This window comes from Lissotriton vulgaris, chromosome 6, assembly GCF_964263255.1.
Source record: "Lissotriton vulgaris chromosome 6, aLisVul1.2, whole genome shotgun sequence".
In the NCBI taxonomy this organism is placed as follows: domain Eukaryota; kingdom Metazoa; phylum Chordata; class Amphibia; order Caudata; family Salamandridae; genus Lissotriton; species Lissotriton vulgaris.
The window spans coordinates 512,007,847-512,028,259 of NC_141694.1; the positions used below are offsets into that span (position 1 = coordinate 512,007,847).

General features: G+C 48.8%; 1 protein-coding gene across 3 annotated transcripts in view; it reads left to right on the forward strand.

The window, feature by feature from the left end:
• SENP6 (SUMO specific peptidase 6) overlaps positions 1–20,413 on the forward strand; it is a 586,019-nt gene that overhangs the window by 210,785 nt on the left and 354,821 nt on the right. For all 3 annotated transcript variants that reach the window (XM_086926520.1, XM_086926518.1, XM_086926519.1), the window contains one exon: positions 12,320–12,579. In XM_086926520.1, coding sequence (XP_086782646.1) covers positions 12,320–12,579 — 260 coding nt within the window. The remainder of the gene's footprint in view (positions 1–12,319; positions 12,580–20,413) is intronic.

Here is a 20,413-nt window from a genome sequence, read left to right on the forward strand (position 1 = left end):
GGGGCGGACGGTCCTCCACCCGATCCTGTCCAGCCTCCACGCCCATGCGTGGAAATTGAGCGGCGACAGTGGACAGCTTTCGATCTTCCTCACGAAGTCCGTGATGTCATTCTGGCAGCCAGCCGTCCCTCCACTAAAACGGTAAACGCCTGCAGGTGGAATACATTTGTGGCATGGTGCACAGCGAAGGCTGTGGATCCCCTTTCTGACCCTCTTTCTAAGGTCCTTCTGTTCCTTCTATCTTTGGCCCAGCAGGGCTCTGCTCTGGGCTCTATCAAAGGTTATCTTTCGGCCATCTCCACCTTTCTACGACTTCCAGATCAGCCTTCCCTTTTTAAGTCCCCGGTTGTTAACTGTTTCCTCAAAGGCATTACACACATGTTTCCTCCCATGCCTTTCATAATGCCTCAATGGGATGTAAATCTTGTCTTGACCTATCTGATATGCGCCCCCCTTGAGCCCCTTCATAACTGTCCTTTACGTCTTCTCACTCTAAAGACCGCTTTCTTAGTAGCTATCACCTCTGCCAGAAGAGTGAGTGAGCTCCCGACTCTTTCTTCTAAACCTCCTTTCCTTTCTGTTCATCGAACAAGGTGGTTTTAAGGACCCGTCCTTTCTTGCTGAAGGTTGTCATGACCTTCCACATCGGGCAGATCATCACTTTGCCCACCTTCTTTCCGCCTCCGCATCTTTAGAAAGAGGAAGTGAGGCTCCATCGTCTGGACCCAAAACATGCGCTCTCGTTCTATCTGAAGCACACGCAACAGTTCCGGGTGGATAATCAGCTCTTTGTTGGCTACCTGGGTGCCAAAAAAGGTTGGGCTGTGCACAAACAAACCATCTCTCTGTGGGTCGTTATTTGCATCAAAGCATGTTACTCGTTGGCTAAGAAGGAACCTCCTGTGGGGCTGCAGGCCCATTCTAGCAGGGCAACGTCAGCTACTACTGCCGGCGATCCCTTGCAAAACATTTATCAGGCAGCAACATGGGCCTCGCTGCACACATTTACCAAGCATTACTGCCTTGACAGTCAAGTCCGGAAAGACTGCTTCTTTGGCCGTTCTGTTCTCTGTGATTTTCTGGTGTGATCGTGTTCGCAGACCCACCACCGGGGTTGGTATTGCTGGGGTATCCATTCTAAGGTAAGGAATGTATCACTAACGTGTCTCTTTCAGATGCACAAGTTACTACTTGTGTAACGATATATCTGTGAGAGACATTAGTTGGTGATAGATTCCTTACCGCCCCACCCATCCTCCCCATTCTGCGAACTGATTTCTAGGGTTAAGGTCATCCCTTTCAGGGCCCTAGTTTCATGGCATCGGTGATCATTTTCTTGCATAGCTCTGCGTGCCTGGCTCAGAAAGTTGTGTACAGATCTGACGTCTGCGCACATGGGTGGCGCCTAAGTAGTCTCTGTGACGTCATCTCGGCGCATACAACGCCAGCAACGGACGCGGAGCCGCAAAACACCACCTACCACCGTGCAGGGGCACTGCTGACGAAAAACTTTCCGAATCCAGACTGACGCCTGGGGATATTCTAACGTAAGGAATCTATCACTAACTAATGTCTCTTACAGATATATTGTTACACAAGTAGTAACTTGTGCATCTGGCTCTGAAACCCAGCCCATTCCTCCCAGCCTGAATGAAGAGCAATGTGAGGATCTCGCACAATTGTTTTAAGTGGAAACAATATATGCAACCCTGAATGGTAATAACACAGCTTACACCAGTTCATCTCCACCCACTCTTCTTCAGGAAGCAAGCACAATCAAGTGCAGAGACACCTGCATCACAGAACCTGTTAACAAGCTGGAAGCATCGTTACCATTAGACATCAAGGCCCTTAGACAGTTTTTAGGGAGCATCAAAATCAGGCTTCCCTCACGATCTCCTTCCTATACCAGTTCTATGGCAGCTTGAACTACCTTGTCTCAAAATAATGATGGAGCTTCTTAACTCCACCTTAAAGGAGGCTATCGTTCCCTCTGACTGGAAGCATGCAATGGTCCTTCCTTTACTAACGAAGGCCAATGCCGACCCTACCCTTTCCTCAAACTATCGGCCAATCTCTTTACTGCCAGCACTTGCCAAAGTTTTAGAAAAGCACATAAATGGGCAGCGGTCCAATTTTGTTGAGACCCAAAAATTCCTTCATCCATCACAATCTAGGTTTAGAGCTGGCTTCTCAACTGAAAACACTTTTCTCGGCGTCACTGAAATGTTACATCTTCGCTTAGATACTGGAGACACGGTGGCCCTTATTCTACTTGACCTAAGTGCGGCCTTTGACACGCTGTCTCACGCCCTGTTAATAAAGGCCCTACCATCTCTAGGAATCGTTGACTCAGCACTTGGATGGCTAACTTCCTTTCTCACTAACCCCACTTTTCAGGTCTTTTCTTCTGTAGCCACCTGCAGCATCCACTCCTCCTCCTATGGGGTTCCCCAGGGGTCTACCCTTAGTCCCCTTTTTGCAGGAGGCAGATCTCTTGGTGGAGACCAGAGAGTCTGAAGAGGCATTAGGGAGTGATCCCAAAAGGAGTGGCCAAGGTAACTTCCAGACCTGCGAGGTGGAAGAGGTTCATTGTAGCCCAGTTAGGTCCCAGTGTAGTGGGAGGGGTGTAGGGGCTCATGTCCGGTCTCAGTGGAGGAGGAGTGAGTGTGGGACAGTGTGTCTCACGGTGCCCGAAACCCAGTCTCAGGGCCTGGAGGGTTCCTTAAGGGAGCACCAGGTTGGGGGCATATAAGGTGCTAGTAGGCCATTTGAGGAGGATCTCCTAGTGTCTGGTGAACGGGGAGCGCCTGTAACCAGGCCTCCATCAGTTCTGGTGTCTGGCAGTACCACTGCAGTTGGGAGGGTGCAGAAGTCCAGACTGAGGGGTGAGAGGGGGACGGAGTCCCCAGTGGGTCAGGGGCCAGCCAAAGGGGCTGAGTCACCGGTGAGGGACCATGGTGACCTCACTATTGTCCTGGGGGATCTTCACGCACGGTCAGGTGGACAGGTGTCTGGATATCTGCACCAGTCAGACTGTCACAGGAAACATGAGTTGTTCGTCACCCTAGGGGGGGAGGGCAATGTGCTCCCAAGGAAGTCCTGGCGTGCCAGGCAAGTGCACAACCTCAGGTCCCTGGGTTGGGAGGACAGGTTCAGGATCTGTCTGGCCTGGAAGGAAGGACATCTGCAACCAGTGTCCTGACCAATTTGGCTTCCAGTTGTACCCCTCCAGTAGGGAGGGTGCAGCGCTCTGGAAGGGGGTACAGAGGGAGGGAGTCCTCGCCTCTGACCCCGGTGCAACCCAAGGGTTTAGACCCTAGGTTGAGAGACCAGTTGCTGGAGAGAGGTCCTGAACTGGTGGGAGATTTGTGGGTGACTCTCCTGGGAGGAGAGGCCAGGTCATCAGAATGAGAGGTAGGGGGAGGAGAGCCTCGCCCGTGATCTCCGGTCAATCGGAGGGTACAGGCCCTGGGCTGGCGGGCCAGTGTCAGGATGCCTTACCTGACTTGGCAAGAGGTAGAGTGGAGGAAAGGTACCAGCCACCTGGTGCTACGGCCCCCCACTCTCTAACGCCACAGAGGGTAGAGAGGCCTGACAGGCATGCAACCTGGCTCTCATCACGGACAGCTGTCAGTGGCCCCTGTGGTTGGTTGTCCTGGTGGACAGGGTTGCCTCTGGAAGGGGGGCAGGAGTCGCACCCTGGGGGTGGACTGGGGCACACCGTTGTGTTGGCCAGGTGGGTGCTGTGTGAGTCCCCCGAAGTCCTGGTGTGCCAAGCAAGTGTTCCACCGCAGGGGTTGGTACCTGGGTGGGGAAGCCAGGTTCAGGTGTTGCCTGACCTGGAGGATTTGGAGCCTAGGAATCCCAGTTGCATGATAGAACCCCTGAACTGGTAGGTGAATGGTGCAGGACTCCTGCCACAGGTGCCCTGACCATTCTAGAGCGGGGTACCACTCCAGGTGGGAGGGTACAGAGCCCCAAGGAAGAGGAGGACTGGGTGTGGAGAAAAGCCCACCCCAGCCTCCTGTCCAGCCACTGGATACAGGTCCGGGACTGGTGGGCCAGTGCCAGGATGTCAGGCCTGACCTGACAGAAGGGAGAAATGGACAAAGGGTGCCAAGCACATGGGGCTACTGCCCCCCACCCTCTGACGCCACAAGGGTTTGAGAGCCCTGAGAGGCATAAGGCCTGGGTCTCATCCCTGACCACTGTCTGTAGCCACTGTGGCTTGCTTTCTGTCTGTTGGGACACACCTGTAAGCAAGTTGAGTTTAGGTGCTGCACAGATGGTGTCCACAGGTTAAGAGAAGGGTTCCACGTGGACTGGCGTGGTGGACCTTGAGAGTATGGATAGAGTGATCCAACTGGGTTCAGGACGGTGTAGAACAGGAATAGTGGCCTGCTGTTTGGGCCAGTTTCCGTGTTCTTTCGACTTAAGCAGGCTATCCCATCGAGGTATCGTTTGGTCTACCCTGGCTTTAGACTGGAAGGGGGTTATGTTGGAAATGGCCCTTTTTGCAGGTTATCCCCAAACTTTTTGCGTCTTCCGCCCTTATTTTTCTTGACCCGTGGCTGTTGGCAATAGAACTCTGGGCACTTTACCACTGCTGATCAGTGCTAAAGTTTATATGCTCTCTGTGTAAATTGTTATTGTAATTGGTTATCCATGATTGGCATGTTTGTATCAACAAGAAGTCACTAGTAAAGTGCCCTGAGTGTGTCCGGGCTGGTGATACAAATGATACTAGTGGGCCTGCAGCACTGATTGTGCCACTCCCATGAGTAGCCCAAAATGGTGTCTCGGGCTTGCCACTGCAGTGCCTGTGTGCAGTCCGTGAACTGCCATGTCCTCCTGGCCAGTGTCCCCACTGACCAGGCCTAACCCTTCCCTTTCTGTACACATTTGTCACCCCTATGGAATGCCCAAGGTACCCCCGTGGGAAGGGTGTAGTGTATGTGAAAGGTAGAGCATGTACTAGTGCAGGTGACAAGCTCTGGTAGTGAATTACAGCCATTTTCGATTTTTCAGTATTGTAAGGATATCTTGCCCATAGGCTATCATGGTGAATCCTGGCTACAGTGGTTAACTGCATATCTTCCCATAGGAGCAAGATAGGACATAAAAGTCTGGTATCCCTGAACTCAGAATTTAATAACATCTTTTAGGAACGGTGTTTTTTAAATCCTGTGTTTGAGAACAGCACTTTTAGAAAGTCTGACCTTTCTGTGTGCCTTGGCCTGTTTGTGAATTGACTGTCTGGTTTGTGAGTGAGAGGGGCTGGGTGGCTCCCAGAGGCTGAGTGGGCCATCCCTGGGCTGAATAGCTCCATCTGCATCTAGAGTGGTGGGAGGGGGTAGCACCTGGGCCTGAATAGGGCTGTGCCTGCCTTCCACAATGCTGGCTCCACCTCCTGCTGGGCGGCTGACAACACTGCCCCTCACTCTGAAAGGAAAGGATAAGCCAGGAAAACAAAGTGCTCAAGGAACATCCAGAACTGGTCCAGACCGGGCTCGGAGCCCTCTTGCACAAAGGGAACAAAGACTTTTAGGGTATAAGTATAGGACCCCAGACTCCAGAAAATTAGATCATCCTGAAATCAAGAAGGAACCTCTGCCAAGGAGAAAGCTGGAAGACTGAAGAAGGAAGACTGTCCTGCTGTTTCTTTTCTGGACTGATCTGCAGTTTCTTTGCTGCCAAGGAGAGGTGAAGGACTTTGCTTTGTGTTGTGTCCCCTTGCTTGAAGGAATCTCCAAGGGCCTGAAGAAGAGTTGGCTCCTGTTAAGAGGTCCCAGGAACAAAAGGACTTCACCCCCAGCTTCCCTGAACTCTACTGAGAGAGTGCTGTCCTTCCTAGAGTGCTTGGGCCAGTTGTGGTGCCTCTGGAATTTGCACCTGTGTTGGGAAGCTGGAAACCAAGATTTTAAAGACTTTCTGCAAGTTTTCACGCATTGCTCGCTTGCGGAGCGCATCCCCGTCAGTGCGAGGAAATTCCTGCCACCCCGAAGGTCGAGATCGTTGCAGCGCCTGTTGCCACTGCCAGAGTACTCGCATCCTTTGCTTGCGGAACGCACCAGTCCGGTGCGGAAAGATTACCATCGCTGCGAGTATAGTTACAGAGCCTGTCGTCACTGGGTGAGATCGTCGCACCGCTTGCTTGCGGACCGCATCATGTCGCTGCGAGAGTCGTCGCAGAGCCATCGCATCGAGGGGCTGCGAGAGGAGAAGATCGACGCTACCCAGGCATCGTCGCCGCACCGAAGATAGTCGCCTCCCTGAAGATCGTCGCATCATACCTTTTGCGAGCCGCTTCCACCGAAACCTGTGCACCGGAATCCACGCAAGGTATTGCATCCTTCCCCATACAGACGGGAGTCATCCCAGCACGCCTGCTGTGTCCAGCGGGGTTGTCTCATCGCCTCCCCAGGGTCTCAGGAATGACGCATCGCTTGCTTTTCAACACTGCAGCTTTCACTTGGAACTTTTGTCGCATCTAAAGGTACTGTTGGCTAAAACGTGACGCAACTGTGTATTATTTTAACGCAACCTTAAGAACACTTTTGAAACCACATTCTTGAGCTGTGTATGTTGGATTTTTGTTGTTTTGGTCTTGTGTAGTTTAGATTAAATACCTTTATTTTTCTAAACTGTTGTGGAGGCAGTTTGTGGTGTTTTCACTGTGATTTATTACAAATACTTTACACATTACCTTTGATAAGCCTGCCTGCTCGTGCCAAGCTACCAAGGGGGGGGGGTGAGCAGGGGTAATCTAAAGAGTGTATCCTCCTTACCCTGACTAGAAGCAAGGGTCCCTATTTGGACAGTGGTACCTACCTCTGCCAACTAGAGACCCCCAGTTCTAACACCTATTATTTAACATCTATGTCAGACCCCTGGCAGCGATCGCAGAGGACGCTGGGTTGTCAATATACTCTTGCGCTGATGACGCCCAGATTATTTTCTCTCTCTCTGCGGGCAAGGAGGCGGAGTCATCTGTTCTCTGTTCTGGGCTGAGTAAAATTGCATCCTGAATGCAGGCCAATTTTCTTAAACTTAATGGTGAAAAAACTGAGGTTCTGATCTTGGGGGAAAAAATAAATATCTCTGGGGGATCTCTCCATTGGCAGACAGAAATGGTTGCTCTACCTCGCCCGTCTCTTCATGTCCGGAATCTTGGCTTTATTATTGATGACTTACTATCTATGCATCAACAAGCATTGAAGGTGGTGTGAGAAAATGAGTTTCTGTTGCAGTACCCCCCCCCCCCCCACACTTTTTGCCTGATACCTGATGCCCTTTTCCTAGGTGTGCCCTGGGTCCCTGCCAATCTGGTACCCAGGGCCTGTGTTCCTTTCCTAAAAACTATACTAAAGCCTAAACCCAATTGGCATCTCTGGCCACAAATCAGCTCCTAGTAAATGGTACCCTAGATACCCAGGGCATTGTGACCAGAGAAGACCCCTAAGGGCTGCCGCACTTTTTGTACCACCCATAGGGGCCCTGTACCTTGACACCCACACACTGCCTTTGCAGGCCGAGTGTCTAGGTGCAGAACTAAACAGAGTCGACATGGCACACACATCCCTGTGTGCCATACCCACAACCCCACTGCCGTGGCATACATCTAGCTGGGTGCCCTATGCCAGTGGTGTGAGCACAGGTGCATGAGCCATGTGCCCCTACAGTACCCAGGGCCATTCCTGGGCACTGTAAGTGCAGTGATGCCATTAAGAGTATATGGTGCTGGGAGGTTGTCATTACGAACTCCACAGCACCATAATGGCTACACTGAACACTGACAAGTTTGATATCAAACTTCTCAGCTCATTAAACCCACACTGATGCCAGTGTGGAATTTAATGTAAAATGCACTACAGAGGGTATCATAGCCCCTTCAGTGCTGATGACAAAGCCAGCTCGTCATGGGCTTTACCTGCCCTGTGCTTATGACGAGCTGGCTTTGTCACAAACAATGGGATCTCAAAGGATCCAGCACCCAGCGGGAAAACCCCTAGCAGCCAAGGTGTTAAAGATGCCCCCTGAAACCTAACCTGCAATCAATGTCTGGGCTGAGGGGCTGCAGAGGCTGTCACGCAGCAGACATGTTGCTAGACCTCTGGATGGAGAGCCCCCTTTCTCCTGGGCCTGCAACAATGCACATCCTGGGCAAGGTGCTAGGTCTCCTCCCCCAGGATGGGCAGAGGGAAGCTTCAAAGGCATGCCGCCTCTGTGAGCTTCTCCAAACCATTTGCTGTACCCAGCAACTGGCCCCCACCAGTCCTGAACCCCACTCTGGTGGGAAGACTAGCGGGAAAAACTACATCAGGAAGGGGGTGTGCCAGCCTGTGCCAACCTCACCCCTCAGGTGAGGGAGACTAGGTGAAGCACGACCCCGGGCTCCAGCCATCCTTAAGATGGGGAGCCCTGCCTAATCACAGCTAGGCTCCTGCCCCCCTCCTACATGAGAGGAGCAGGCTATGGGGTGTACCCACCCCAGGACAGGGACGTATTGGTCCCTGCCTTGCCCTACCTGTAACACCCCTAAATTAAGTATTTAGGGGCTCCCTGAACCTTCCTTCCTTAGATCCGGATACCAAAACAAGAAAGAAGAACAAGAAACAAGAAGACCTGCTGTGCAGCTGCTAAGAAGAGTAAGACACCAACTGATTTTGCCCCAGATATACCGGCCTGTCGACCCTCGATCCTGCTCCGGCTAAACCCCGGCGTTTCCAGTGGTCAGCAACTTCAAAAACCTGACTGCCTTGTGACTCTGACTACTTGGGTCTCCCACGAGCAGTAGTACTGCTCAAAGCATGTAACAAGCCCTGGCATCAGCCCGGAATCGCGAACCATGCACCCTCTGCACCTGCCAAGCCTGGCCTGTGATGGAGTGAACCAAGACCCTGAGGACATCCCCCCGGCGATTCTGACTCTGAATCCAGTGCCCAAGGACCCTCCTCGACGACCCAGACGACGCCTGCAGCCTCAGGACAAAGGACCCCTCCGTCCTCGACCAGCAGGGGGTAAGATTGCCCGACCTCAAAAGACACCGCTGCACCTGGCGCCCCACGGCCCCCTGTGCCCAATTCCTGGGTACCTACCTATCCTCCAAGATCCCAACTTACCCCTCGAAGTGTTGGTCGCTCCTGAAGATCCACTGTCCCCGACCCTGCAACCTTTGTTCCCTTTTCAAGATCTTGATTGGATAACATTGAGCTCCCGACGGCTCAAATGTACCCTGCACCCAGCCGCCCGAATGCCCCTGGCAGTGCAACCTGTACCCTATTCTACTTCCCCATTTGCCCTGAGCAAGTGAACAGGAGCCCAGCTCCCACAGCCTCGTGGCCTGCTAGCCAGCAGCCACCAAGCGGAGATCCCCTTCCCCTCATTGGATAACATTGGGCCTAACTACCTCTGCACCCGGCCGCCCCTGTGCCGCTGTGGGTGTACTAACAGTACCTACCTGACCCTGGGGGACCCTTGAGTCTATGCCCAGAACGTTAACTTCACCAGTCGAGTACTCACCTGAAAGCCGATGACTCACTTTCCTGCCATAGGATACCATTGACTGGGTTGACTTGAAAAATCTGTGTGAAGTTTTGGAACTTAAAATATTCTCTAAAATCAGCCGAATAAGAATTTTGAATTACTCACCTGTGATCAGGAGAGAAGCCAGTACTGTACCTTGTAGCCCAGCACTGAACCACAAAAGTAATCACAACCGTGTTTGCTAGTAATCTAATTTTCTGCCATAGGAAACGATTGACTGTTTTTCTGTTGAATTTCTTCTAAGTGCCTACTTTTGAAAATTACAAATTGGACTTGGGAACCCAGTACTGGATTACATAAGTAACGAGAACGTACTTTAAATGGAACTTGATTTTCCTCCCATTGGATAACATAGCCAGATTTTCATTGAAAAGTTTCCAAGTATGAACTTTTGTAATAGCTTTATATTTCTTAAAACTCATGGCAATAGCCAAATCGTTTTTGCTAAACTGCTTCCAGCTTAGACCCCAAGACTGAATGTATGATCCAGTCCTGGGACTACAAAAGTAATCGATAAAGTAACTCGCTGCATTTATGTAGAACACCCATTGAGCTCAATGTTAAATTGTTGTTAGAATTGTGTTGCCTACTGAAACCATTGTACCTATTGTGTTTACAAAGTTTATTGCTTCTTTGCAAAGTAATTATATGAGAGTACTCATATCAAGAAAAGTAATTTTTTATACCTATTGGTTCTAAAAATAAAACAACTATATCTTTTGATATAAAAACAATTGGCCCAGAGTTCAGTCCTTGAGTGTGTGAAACCTTTTGCTGACTGAGTGTGTACAACAAATGCTTTACAGTGTCCTCTGGTCCTGCCTTACTGCTCGACCTAGCTACCACTTTAGACTGTAAGGTCACACCTGGCTTTCATCTCTGTTATACCTCTGGGGGTTTGTGGACTCTATACACATTTTACCTTATTCTGATCCAGTGTATATAGTGCCACTTTCTCACAGGTGGCTGCAACTTGTTTCACCTTCCTGAAATGGTTGAAGAAAATTGTTTGGATGTTGCCAAGCTGCACCCAGAGAACCGTAGTCCAGGCACTGGTAACATCTAGACTGGACTACTGTAACATTCTCTACTTAGGAGCCAATAGAGATGTGACACGCAAGCTGCAGTTGTTGCAGAATTCTGCTGCAAGATTGCTTCGCCAGGTTCCTAGAGCATCCTCCATCTCGGGCTCTTTGAGAGACCTCATTGGCTGAGAGTTGAGAGCCGGATCAAGTTCAAAGCTTTGAGCTATATGTTCAGGGCCAAGCAGGGCACGGATCCTCAATATCTGCTAGATCTAGTCAAACCCTATTTGCCATCATGCACTCTTCGCTCTTTCACCCAAGCTAACTTCAAAGTGCCTAGGATTAGGCTGTCCTGTATGGGTGGTCGCTCCTTTACTTACCCTCCTTGTGGAATGCTCTTCCTTTACCACTCCAAAATGAAACCAGTTCTATGCATTTTCGTAAATTACCAAAACCTGGTTGTTTAATCAGTGATTCCTTTCCTGTTCCTTCTCTGGATTGGCGCGGGGAACACCTTTTTGGGTAGCTGTTGCGCCCGATATAACTTTAAATAACATAACATAACCTCCCTGTGACAGGATGACTATTGTTCTGCCTTCCCATGCTCGAGCTTGGCTCAGCAGCAGGAGGGCAGAAATGTGACTCTGGTCGGCAGCAACCATTTTGTGCTGCCCGGGACTAGAAGGGTGGTACCGGTAACACCAGGGACCCAACAAAGCTTGCTTTTGAGGGATGGAATCATACCTTCCACAGTGTGGGGGTAGGATTCCACTATGTTTAACACCAAACAAGATAGGGTTCCTTTCATCCGTTTTAGAGTTGGTCATCACGTGGTAGCATAATCCCACTCTATATGTTGTAAATGGCTGGTTCACTAACAACCCGGTAGAATGGACTCCGTAGGCTGCAGCGGTGTCCTGCTCATGCAGGGGCACCCTCTCACTTAGAACCAAGCACCCTGCCTTCAGGATTATTAAGACCTGCTGTAGGGGTGACTTATAGGTTTTGAGTGTAGTGACCCTTAACTATAGGAAATCTATATCTTAAGTAATGCATGCACCAGCTTACACAGGCTGCAATGGCAGGCCTGTAGTTCCATTTTGTATGGCCTCTCATGGGTGGCATAATACATGCTTCTGCCCATGGGAGGCCTCTGTGGTAACTATGCTCTGGGTACATGGGTACCATATACTAGGGGCTGACAAGGGTACCCCAGTATCCAATCTAGAGTGTACCAAAGTACATAACATTACAGTTCAGGGAGAAAGCAGATAGACTGGGGTCATGATTAGCAGGATCTCAGTCAGACTAGTCAAAAACAGTATCATATTTTAGAAAAAATTGGGAGTAACCATAAGAAACTGATCCTACTTTCCTACGATGCTGCTTGCATTCATTGAATTCATCCTCTGGTTTGCAAGATCTAACTCTGCCAATATTGACTATCATATATTCAGCTGTAGATAAAGAGTGCAATTGCAGTTGGATAGTACTTCCAAAATGATGGTGTAGCTTGTTGAGGTTTCTATGGGTGAGCAGTTATGTAGAACTATTTAGAACTATTCATAGTAAAATTACATTCAAGATCTTTACAGGTTTATCAAACTGTAGCACTGGTTTGTATAACTATCTGCAACACAGCATTTACACACATTTTTCATTCTTTTGGGGGGTGGTCATTTTAGTGTTCTTTAAAAGTAATCCTTAGTTTCTGTTGCCTTAAGTGTCCAATATTTTCATTTTAGTTGTGTTGTCAAGTGATGATGAGGATGAAAAGGAGAAGGAGGACGACGAAGAGGACTCAATTTCTTGTAATACTAGCAGAGTGGAAAATACATCTCCGCGCCCTGCAGATTCGGCATGCAGTTCCCCAGCTCCGTCTTCTGGAAAAGTGGAAGCAGCATTCAAAGAAAACAGCAAAGTCGAAGAAAGGCTAAGCAGTAATATTGCAAGAGATGCAGAATGCACAGTCCCGCTACCAAGGAAGGCACGGATGAAAGATCAAGTATGAGCTCTCACTGTAGAGGTCTCCTGTGATTTTGATTACTTGAAGCAGGTGCAGAAGAATGCCAGAAAATATCTTTATTGACCCCTCTATCAGACTTATGAGTTATGTTGCTATGAGGGTGTATTTTTTATTGGTTCAAGCACAGTTATTTCTATTTACCCTGAGGCAGATATGACCGATAGGTTGAGAAAATCACATTCTGATAATGCTTCTATTTACCCATCTGCAAAGTATATGTAGTATTTTGCACAGTTATGTTGAATAACGGTCTAGTTGCAATTCCTATGTTAATGTCACCTGAAAATAGCTCTTTATTTTATTTTTAGGTTATTTGATTTTATTAGCACCACAGTTGTCATGTGTGATTTAGAGTGTTGTAGTCATTACTTTGCAGCAGAGAAGGCATGACATTATGAAAAGTAAAGGAGGACAGCGAATGGATAGTTTTCTAACTTAACCTGAAAACACTTTCCAGTTTTGATCCCATGTATCTTGTCAAAGTGAACATCATGTAACCAGCATCTTTATGATTGGTGATTAAGAAGAAAGCCATGTTTACATCATGAAATCTTTTGTAGATTGACAGACCGCTTTGCCCATTTGTGATCCTTTTTTAGTTCACCCACATTTTTTTTTAGAACAAAGAGAATGTCCTCTTCACATTCATAGAAACATTACAACCCCAGAACCACCTACCTTACCCCCCCCCCCCCCATTACTTGAGGCTCCGAATCTAAACGCTTTTGGTCTGCTCAACACAAAGGGTACTTGCAATTTAAATATTAATTTTATTTAGGTGTTTTATAAAGTGCTACTATCCCTTCACCAATGCCTTTGTAGTGCTTTGGGTACATACACATATTAGCAGGATAGTACTCTGGAAAACATGCTGATTCACAGGTACATAGCCTCTCACTTAGGAATGAGGTGTTCTGAGGACATCCAACATCGAATATGTACGAAATGTAATAACATTTGTAAAGAAGAGCATCATGAGAGCCAAGGGTAAAGAGAGCATGGTGGCCTTAGCCATCAGAATAGCCAGGACTTGGAAGACCAACTTAAAAGGAGTGTCTTGAAATTGTTAGAGTACTCAACTGCCAATGAGAATCTTTTTTTTTTTTTAAGGATTTAGAACTTGACTACATCTCCAATGTTTTGGTGGGCATTTCCACAGGTACAAAGTCTGCACATGAAATCTCGGCATCCATATCTCTTGTATTTAGACAATTTGGTAGTCCGATATCTATTAGCAGACCTGAGTTTTGTGATTGGTTGATAAGAGATATGAATGCTCTTTGGGGTGAGCTCTGTAATCAATCATTGAGTACCTTTTGTACTGGGTGGAGGGTTGGGATTGATGTTCTTCGTTTACTGAGAGCCACTGTAGAGATTTTAGGGTCTGTTTACTATGGTAATGTAATTTCACACCATGCAGGCTGCATTTTCTTTAGTTTGAAGAGAGATACATGAGTTACTGTGTATATGCTGCTGTCATCTAGATGGATCTTGACCACAGTGAGGATTAGGGCTTTTTTTTTAAAGCAGTGGAACAAATGCAAAACCTCTTTTGGCAGACATAAATGATTTAATTAATTTTAGAGACTTTATATATTTGGGGAATAAATCATAGTGCCTCCAATGTGTGACCTCTTCATGGATCGAGGAATACCCATTTTCCTCATGCCAATGAAAAGTGAAGTGTCCAAAGCTGGCTCTGTATATACTATACCAAAATGAGGTATAGTGTGCACAGAGTCCAGTGGAACTCCAAAGGTAGGAAGAGGTGAAAGTATATAGCACCTTAATCTATATTTGTGGTAGTGTGGGCAAGCAGTAAGGCTTTATCAGCGGGTAGTGTTAAGCATTTATTGTACACACTTAATCAGCAAATTGTCCCACACTAAAAGACTAAACTCAGACCAATTTGATTTGTATACAAATATTTCGTGATTTTATTTTTAGAACCTAGCCAAGCCTGGTGCAGGTAGGTGAAATAAATACTTTGCAAAATCTTATGCACTGTTTTACAAATTAATACAGGTTCAAATGCAGTTGATTTGAATTACAGGTAAGTTACTGTTTTAACATTACTTTTCAGTTACTTTGTAAATTACTGTTTGAGGCATATGAGCTACAGATCACACACTATGCAACGATTGCCATCTGGTGTTGCGCCCGGAAGTTTGCAGTTTGTTATTGTCTTTGAACAAGTCCTTGTAAGTCACAAGATAGGTGACTCCTCCTTTGGACAATAGTGCGAATGGGCATCGACTCCATCTTCAGATTGTTTTTTCCGCCATCGGGATCGTATGTGTTCCACGCGTTCCATTTCGGTATCGTTACCGATTTAACTTTCGACGCGCAATCCTTACCCAATTCTTCGGTATTGTTTTCGATTGCGTTTCCCTTTTGATGCACATCTCTACAAGCCTCTACTTCGGTTCCGGTCGTCGAAGCAGGCCTTCGGACCGAGCTGGAAAGGACACCCTACAAAAAGTGTCCTCAATGTGGATCAAAGTTTCCACACGCTGATCTTCAGGAGGTGTGTAACCTCTGCCTTTCACATGAGCACGAGGCCAACGACTGTCCGGCTTGTGCCTCTTTCCGCTCCAAGAAAACCATCAGAGATAGTCGAGCTCTAAGAAGCATGACTCTATCTTCAACATAGATACCGGATGACATCTTCCAGGAAGCCATCGATGGGCAGGAGCAGATGGAAGAAGGCACCTTCAGCGCCTCTGACGCCGAGGTATCCGACGTCGAAGACATCACCCCGGGCAACGGGTCGTAAGTACTGATTTGCGTACCTGAACCGGCTTCTGTTTCTCCTTCTCTCCTCTCCCTTTGCGGTCCGCACCAGCGCGATACAACTCCAGCCACGACCATACCTCATCAGGAGTCTGGAAAAAGTGGGTCGTTCCATCCATGATCACACGCAACCTTGCCGGAAAAAGCAGGGAATATTGTATGCCCTCGTCCCTCAGTTCTTTTTTCACAGCCAGAAAGGAAGCCCTGTTTTTTTGAACCTCCTGCGTATAGTCGGGGAACACTGTAACTGAGCTATTCTCCACCTGAAAGGGGCCCTCCGAGCGCGCCCTCTGTATCAATAGATCTCTGTCTCTGTAATGTAATAGTCTGACCACCATCGGTCTGGGAGGACGGCCCTGCATGGGCGGGCGGGCCGGGACCCTGTGCGCTCTTTCCAGGGTGAAAAAGGGTGAGAGACCCTCCGGGGCCACGATCGCCTTAAACCAGTTCTCCATATAGGCCACCGCATTGTCCCCTTCAATTTTCTCCGGCAGGCCCACTACCCTCACGTTGTTCCTCCGATTACGATTTTCGGCGTCCTCAGCCCGTTTCTCCAGTGTCGCCAGGCGGCCAAGGATATCGGCGAGTTTGTGTTCCGCAGTCACCACCGCCGGCTTGAGCTCCTGAAGCAGCAACTCATTGTCCTTCACTCTGTCTGTAAGTTTAGCATGATCCGCCCTCAAGAGGCCCAGTCCCATGTCGACCTGCGCTATGTCTTGATGTAAGGTCTCCTTGGTCGCGGTTATCGCCTCCAGTATACCATCCAGCCTTTTATTCAAGCGCTGTTCCTGCGCTGATCCCTCCGAGTCGTTATGAGCCCCGCCATCCGTAACCAACATCGTTGCCTGGTCGTGCCCACGACCCTGCTGTGGGTCAGGGCCCTTAGCGGCCATCTCGTCCTGCCAGAGCACCCGAACTGGATCACCTCTGGGGGGCGTGTCAGTACCAATGTCCATACACCCCGTGAGGAAGGGTCTCTGAGCCCACCCTCTGCCAATGAACTCAATGTCTCCCACGAAGCACAACCTCCACGCCAATGCCTATTTACCGTCTGCTCCGCTCCCCCACGCAAAACGGCCGTCCACTGACCAGTACCGCCCGCTCCGAGCGAGGTCTGCGGTCACATCCACCGCTATTCCAGCAATCACCCCCCCGGTCAAGGGCCCCTCGCAGCACTGTTCGGTGTCACCTGCAGTGTGGGCTCACCTCGCTCTCAAAACCATATTGAGGAAGGCCCAGCCTGACAAACTCGGCGAAGCCATCAATGTACTTCGGGGGGGTGGGCGCCACCCCACAACGATCCAGTGCCCCCTCTCTCAGCGCCACTTGAACCTGGTGCGTCCAGTACCCCGACGGGCCAACAGCTCCAGAACACAACAGCAGAGTGCCGATCCCTTGGACCCCCCGCCAGCTCTCAGATCGTGCCTGGGTCCACTCCCTCTGTGGGTCAGAAGTCACTGCCAGCAATCATGTCCCCTCCCAGGGAGCTGCACCTCGCTGGGGTCCTCGCTGGGAGCAAGCAATCAGCCCAGAGGGCGGACCGAAATTCCACCGATCCGATTTCCTGCTCCGTCCCCGCCGTGCGCCTGTGCACACCGACTCAGTGGCTCCGCTCCGGCAGGCTCCCACGAACCGCTGATGTCCCGTGCCTCGATCTAGGAGCGGGGTCCGCCTCGCAAGGCCGCCATGATCGGCAATGGGGGAGGGGCGTCTCTATTGTCCATGTCCGCTGCGGCGGAAAGCGCCCCTCACCTCCGCCGTGTCCTCAGGGTCATATGCGGTGGGAAACTCGCCGTGGTCAATGCGGCAGGGCGCTGTCCGCACTATACCCCGGCCACAGTCCGCTGTCTCACGCTGTCCAGGCTCCGTTAGATGGGGACGTCGCCATCTTGTCTCCAGCCCGCAGTTCCTCCCGGCTCCGAGGCCGGCCGCCAGCACCCCAGGAAGCCTCTGGCTGGTCCGCAGTCGCGCTCCCCGGTAGCCCCGGTGCTCTGTGCGGTAGTCCCGCGCCGCCAGCAGCGCGATTGCAGGAAGTGACAGGATAATTATCGGGATCTGGCCCGGAGCTGTAGGCTCACGCCGCCATCCCAGTCGGCGGCCAAACCACGCCCCCATCAACAATTACACATTACATCAAACAATCAGCAATACAGTAGGAGAGGAGAGAAAGGAGAGAGAAAAGGAGTTGGGGTAAGTGAAGTGAGAATGTGAGGGTAAGGGAAGAGACAACCGTAGAGACGAGAGGAAGTCGGTCTAAAGACCGACTGGGTAGGTGACGACCAAGGAGGGAATCCACGGTCCATCTCCCATATAGCTAAACCAGGTAGCTCCATCGGGCATCAGACAAAGAAGTTCGGTCTCAAGTGTCGGGGGAAGAGGTTCGCAGAAAAACAGAATGGGAGGGAGATATGGCAGAAAGACGAAGGAAAGTCTGCCCAAAGACCGGCTGGGTAGGTGACGGTCGAGGGGGAAATCCCAAAACCCATCTCCTCTATAGCTATCAGGTAGCTCCAGCGGGCTTTGGCCAAATAGCTAGGTCTCAATGGGAAACATTTAAATAACATGGGGGGCAAAATAACTGGAGCGTAGAGGGAAGGGAACAGGGCAGGTGAGAAAGGGAGGATAGGGGAAGAGACAACAAGGAGAGGCGAAAAGAAATCTGTCTAATGGCCGACTGGGTAGGTGACGACCAAGGAGAGAATCCACGGCCCATCTCCCCTATAGTTAAACCAGGTAGCTCCATCGGGCATCAGCCAAAATAGTTCAGTCTCAATACATTGAGAGAGGTAGAGATCTAAATAGAGGGAGGAAGAGGGAAGAGACGACAAGAGAGACGAAAGGAAGTCTGGCTAAAGACCGACTGGGTAGGTGACGTCCCAGGAGGGAAACCCGACCTGTCTCCCCTATAGCTAAACCAGGTAGCTCCATCGGGCATCAGACAAAAAAGCTAGCTTTCAAATGACGCGGGAAATTCACAGGTAAACAGGGAAATGCCCAACTCTCAAACCTCAGGTGATGCTCCACCACTTGACAAAGATAAAAAGCTCTTGGACGCATCTGCCAAAAGAACAGCGTCATAAGCAGCCAACATATGGAGGATTGCCAACACACAGGCTTTACTAGCCAGATACGATGAGCTAGAGGCCCTACTACAACACCTTCCAGATCAATATAAGACAGGAGCCCATGATCTTATACAAGAAGGTAAACTAGTTACTAATACTTCCATTCGGTGTGCTCTAGATGCTGCAGATCCAGCCTCCCGAGCCATAAATACAGGTGTCCTTTTACGCAGACATGCCTTGCTAAGGATATTAGGTTTTAAACCCGAGGTTTAGACTACCATGCTGAACCAAACCTTTGACCAAGAACACTTATTTGGACCTAAGGTAGATTCATCTTTAGAGAAGATGAAAAAAATACTCTATACCTAAACCCACATCTGACATGAATGATACTACAGAAGGGGAGATAAACGTACCCTATATGAAACAAAACAGAACTAATCCTGATTAGAAAATATGGTTAATCTGGCCCACAGGCACGAATAACTGTCAAGATAGATTCCTGAACAAAACACAAGGGTTCAAAGTGAATAAGCCAGATCCAAGATACTCCCAGAGACAACATCCAGGGATAGTAACTACTTACAGTGTGGGAAAGCTATGCCTTGAATGGCTACAGAAATCTACACTTCCAGAAATCAAACAACACTTATCTTTCCTTAAAGAAGGCAATGATTTGCGAGATTTCTTAATGGGGCCTCGCAAACCACGGCAAAAACGTTTCATATACGCTGGTATATATGCTGGATACAAAGAAGCTTGGAAAATAACGCAAATGGAAACTGCAGAAAGAATACGAGAAATTGATTGTATTAATTTAGAGAAAACTCTCTCTGTAGTGGACAATGGGTTAATGACTCTGTCCTCCAGAATATATTCTTTGGACAGCATTGTATCATCTGCAATTGACATAATAGAGCAGGACTTGCTAATTTTACAACATGGCCAGTCTCAATTACGTTCTATAATGCAGCTAGGCTGGACGTTACAAAATCTTCGTTCAGGCTACGTGTCATGCATGGCGTCTAATCAACACAACGTAATTACTTGCTGTATTTAACCTTACAGATAAAAAAATGTCTTTGGCACAAAGAGGAGCAGACTATACGGTGCTGAGCATTGAAAAACTGGAAAGATTACCAATTTACAGTTTCTGAGAAGCATGTTATTGAATGGATAATACATGGCACCATTACGATACCAGTGACGATTTTCCAATTTCAGTATTGTCTACAGCATATACCAGCGGGCCTGTATGAAAGGTTGGGTAAAGAATACATTAAGTCGACCTGGACTCTACCTTACACACACAAATGTTGAAATGGGGAAAAGAGGTATTCATTAGTGGTAAAAATTGTAAGAACTCACTAAGTGGTACACTTTTCTGCCAGGGTATTAATTTACACGGAGCCTGCGAAGGTTCTGCAAATAACCTCTTGCCACCTGCAAGGTACACCCTCCACAGTGATAGAACCAATTTTCAGGCAGCTATCCAATGGCAGCTACGTTATGCCCAATGGCCACAGCTGTTGTGGCATGTTGCCACGAAAAGCGTATCTAGTTAGTGTGTCATCCAGGGTCACTTTTATGCAAGTATTGTTTCCAAAGAGCAAGACAGACAGGGAGCCGGCGTTATGGCTTCACTGAATATTTCTTCTATACGAATTGATACTTTAAGCAGAAAGAAAGTCATTATTTTGCAAATAACTGTGGCACTGACCTAGTCTAAAGAAACCTATGATCTGCAAGTTGCACGGACTTCTGCAGAGATGCATGCGTTATTATCAACACACTTCCCAGTGCATTTCGCAGAAATGTTAAGTCAAATCTTAAACATGTGTGATACCAGTGGCATAGCACAGGTATTTAAGACAATTTTTTTCGGGACTGTTAACACCATATGAAGCATTCCTCTGCATTTTTTCAAATTTTGTGCACTCTGTGTTCGGCGGCCT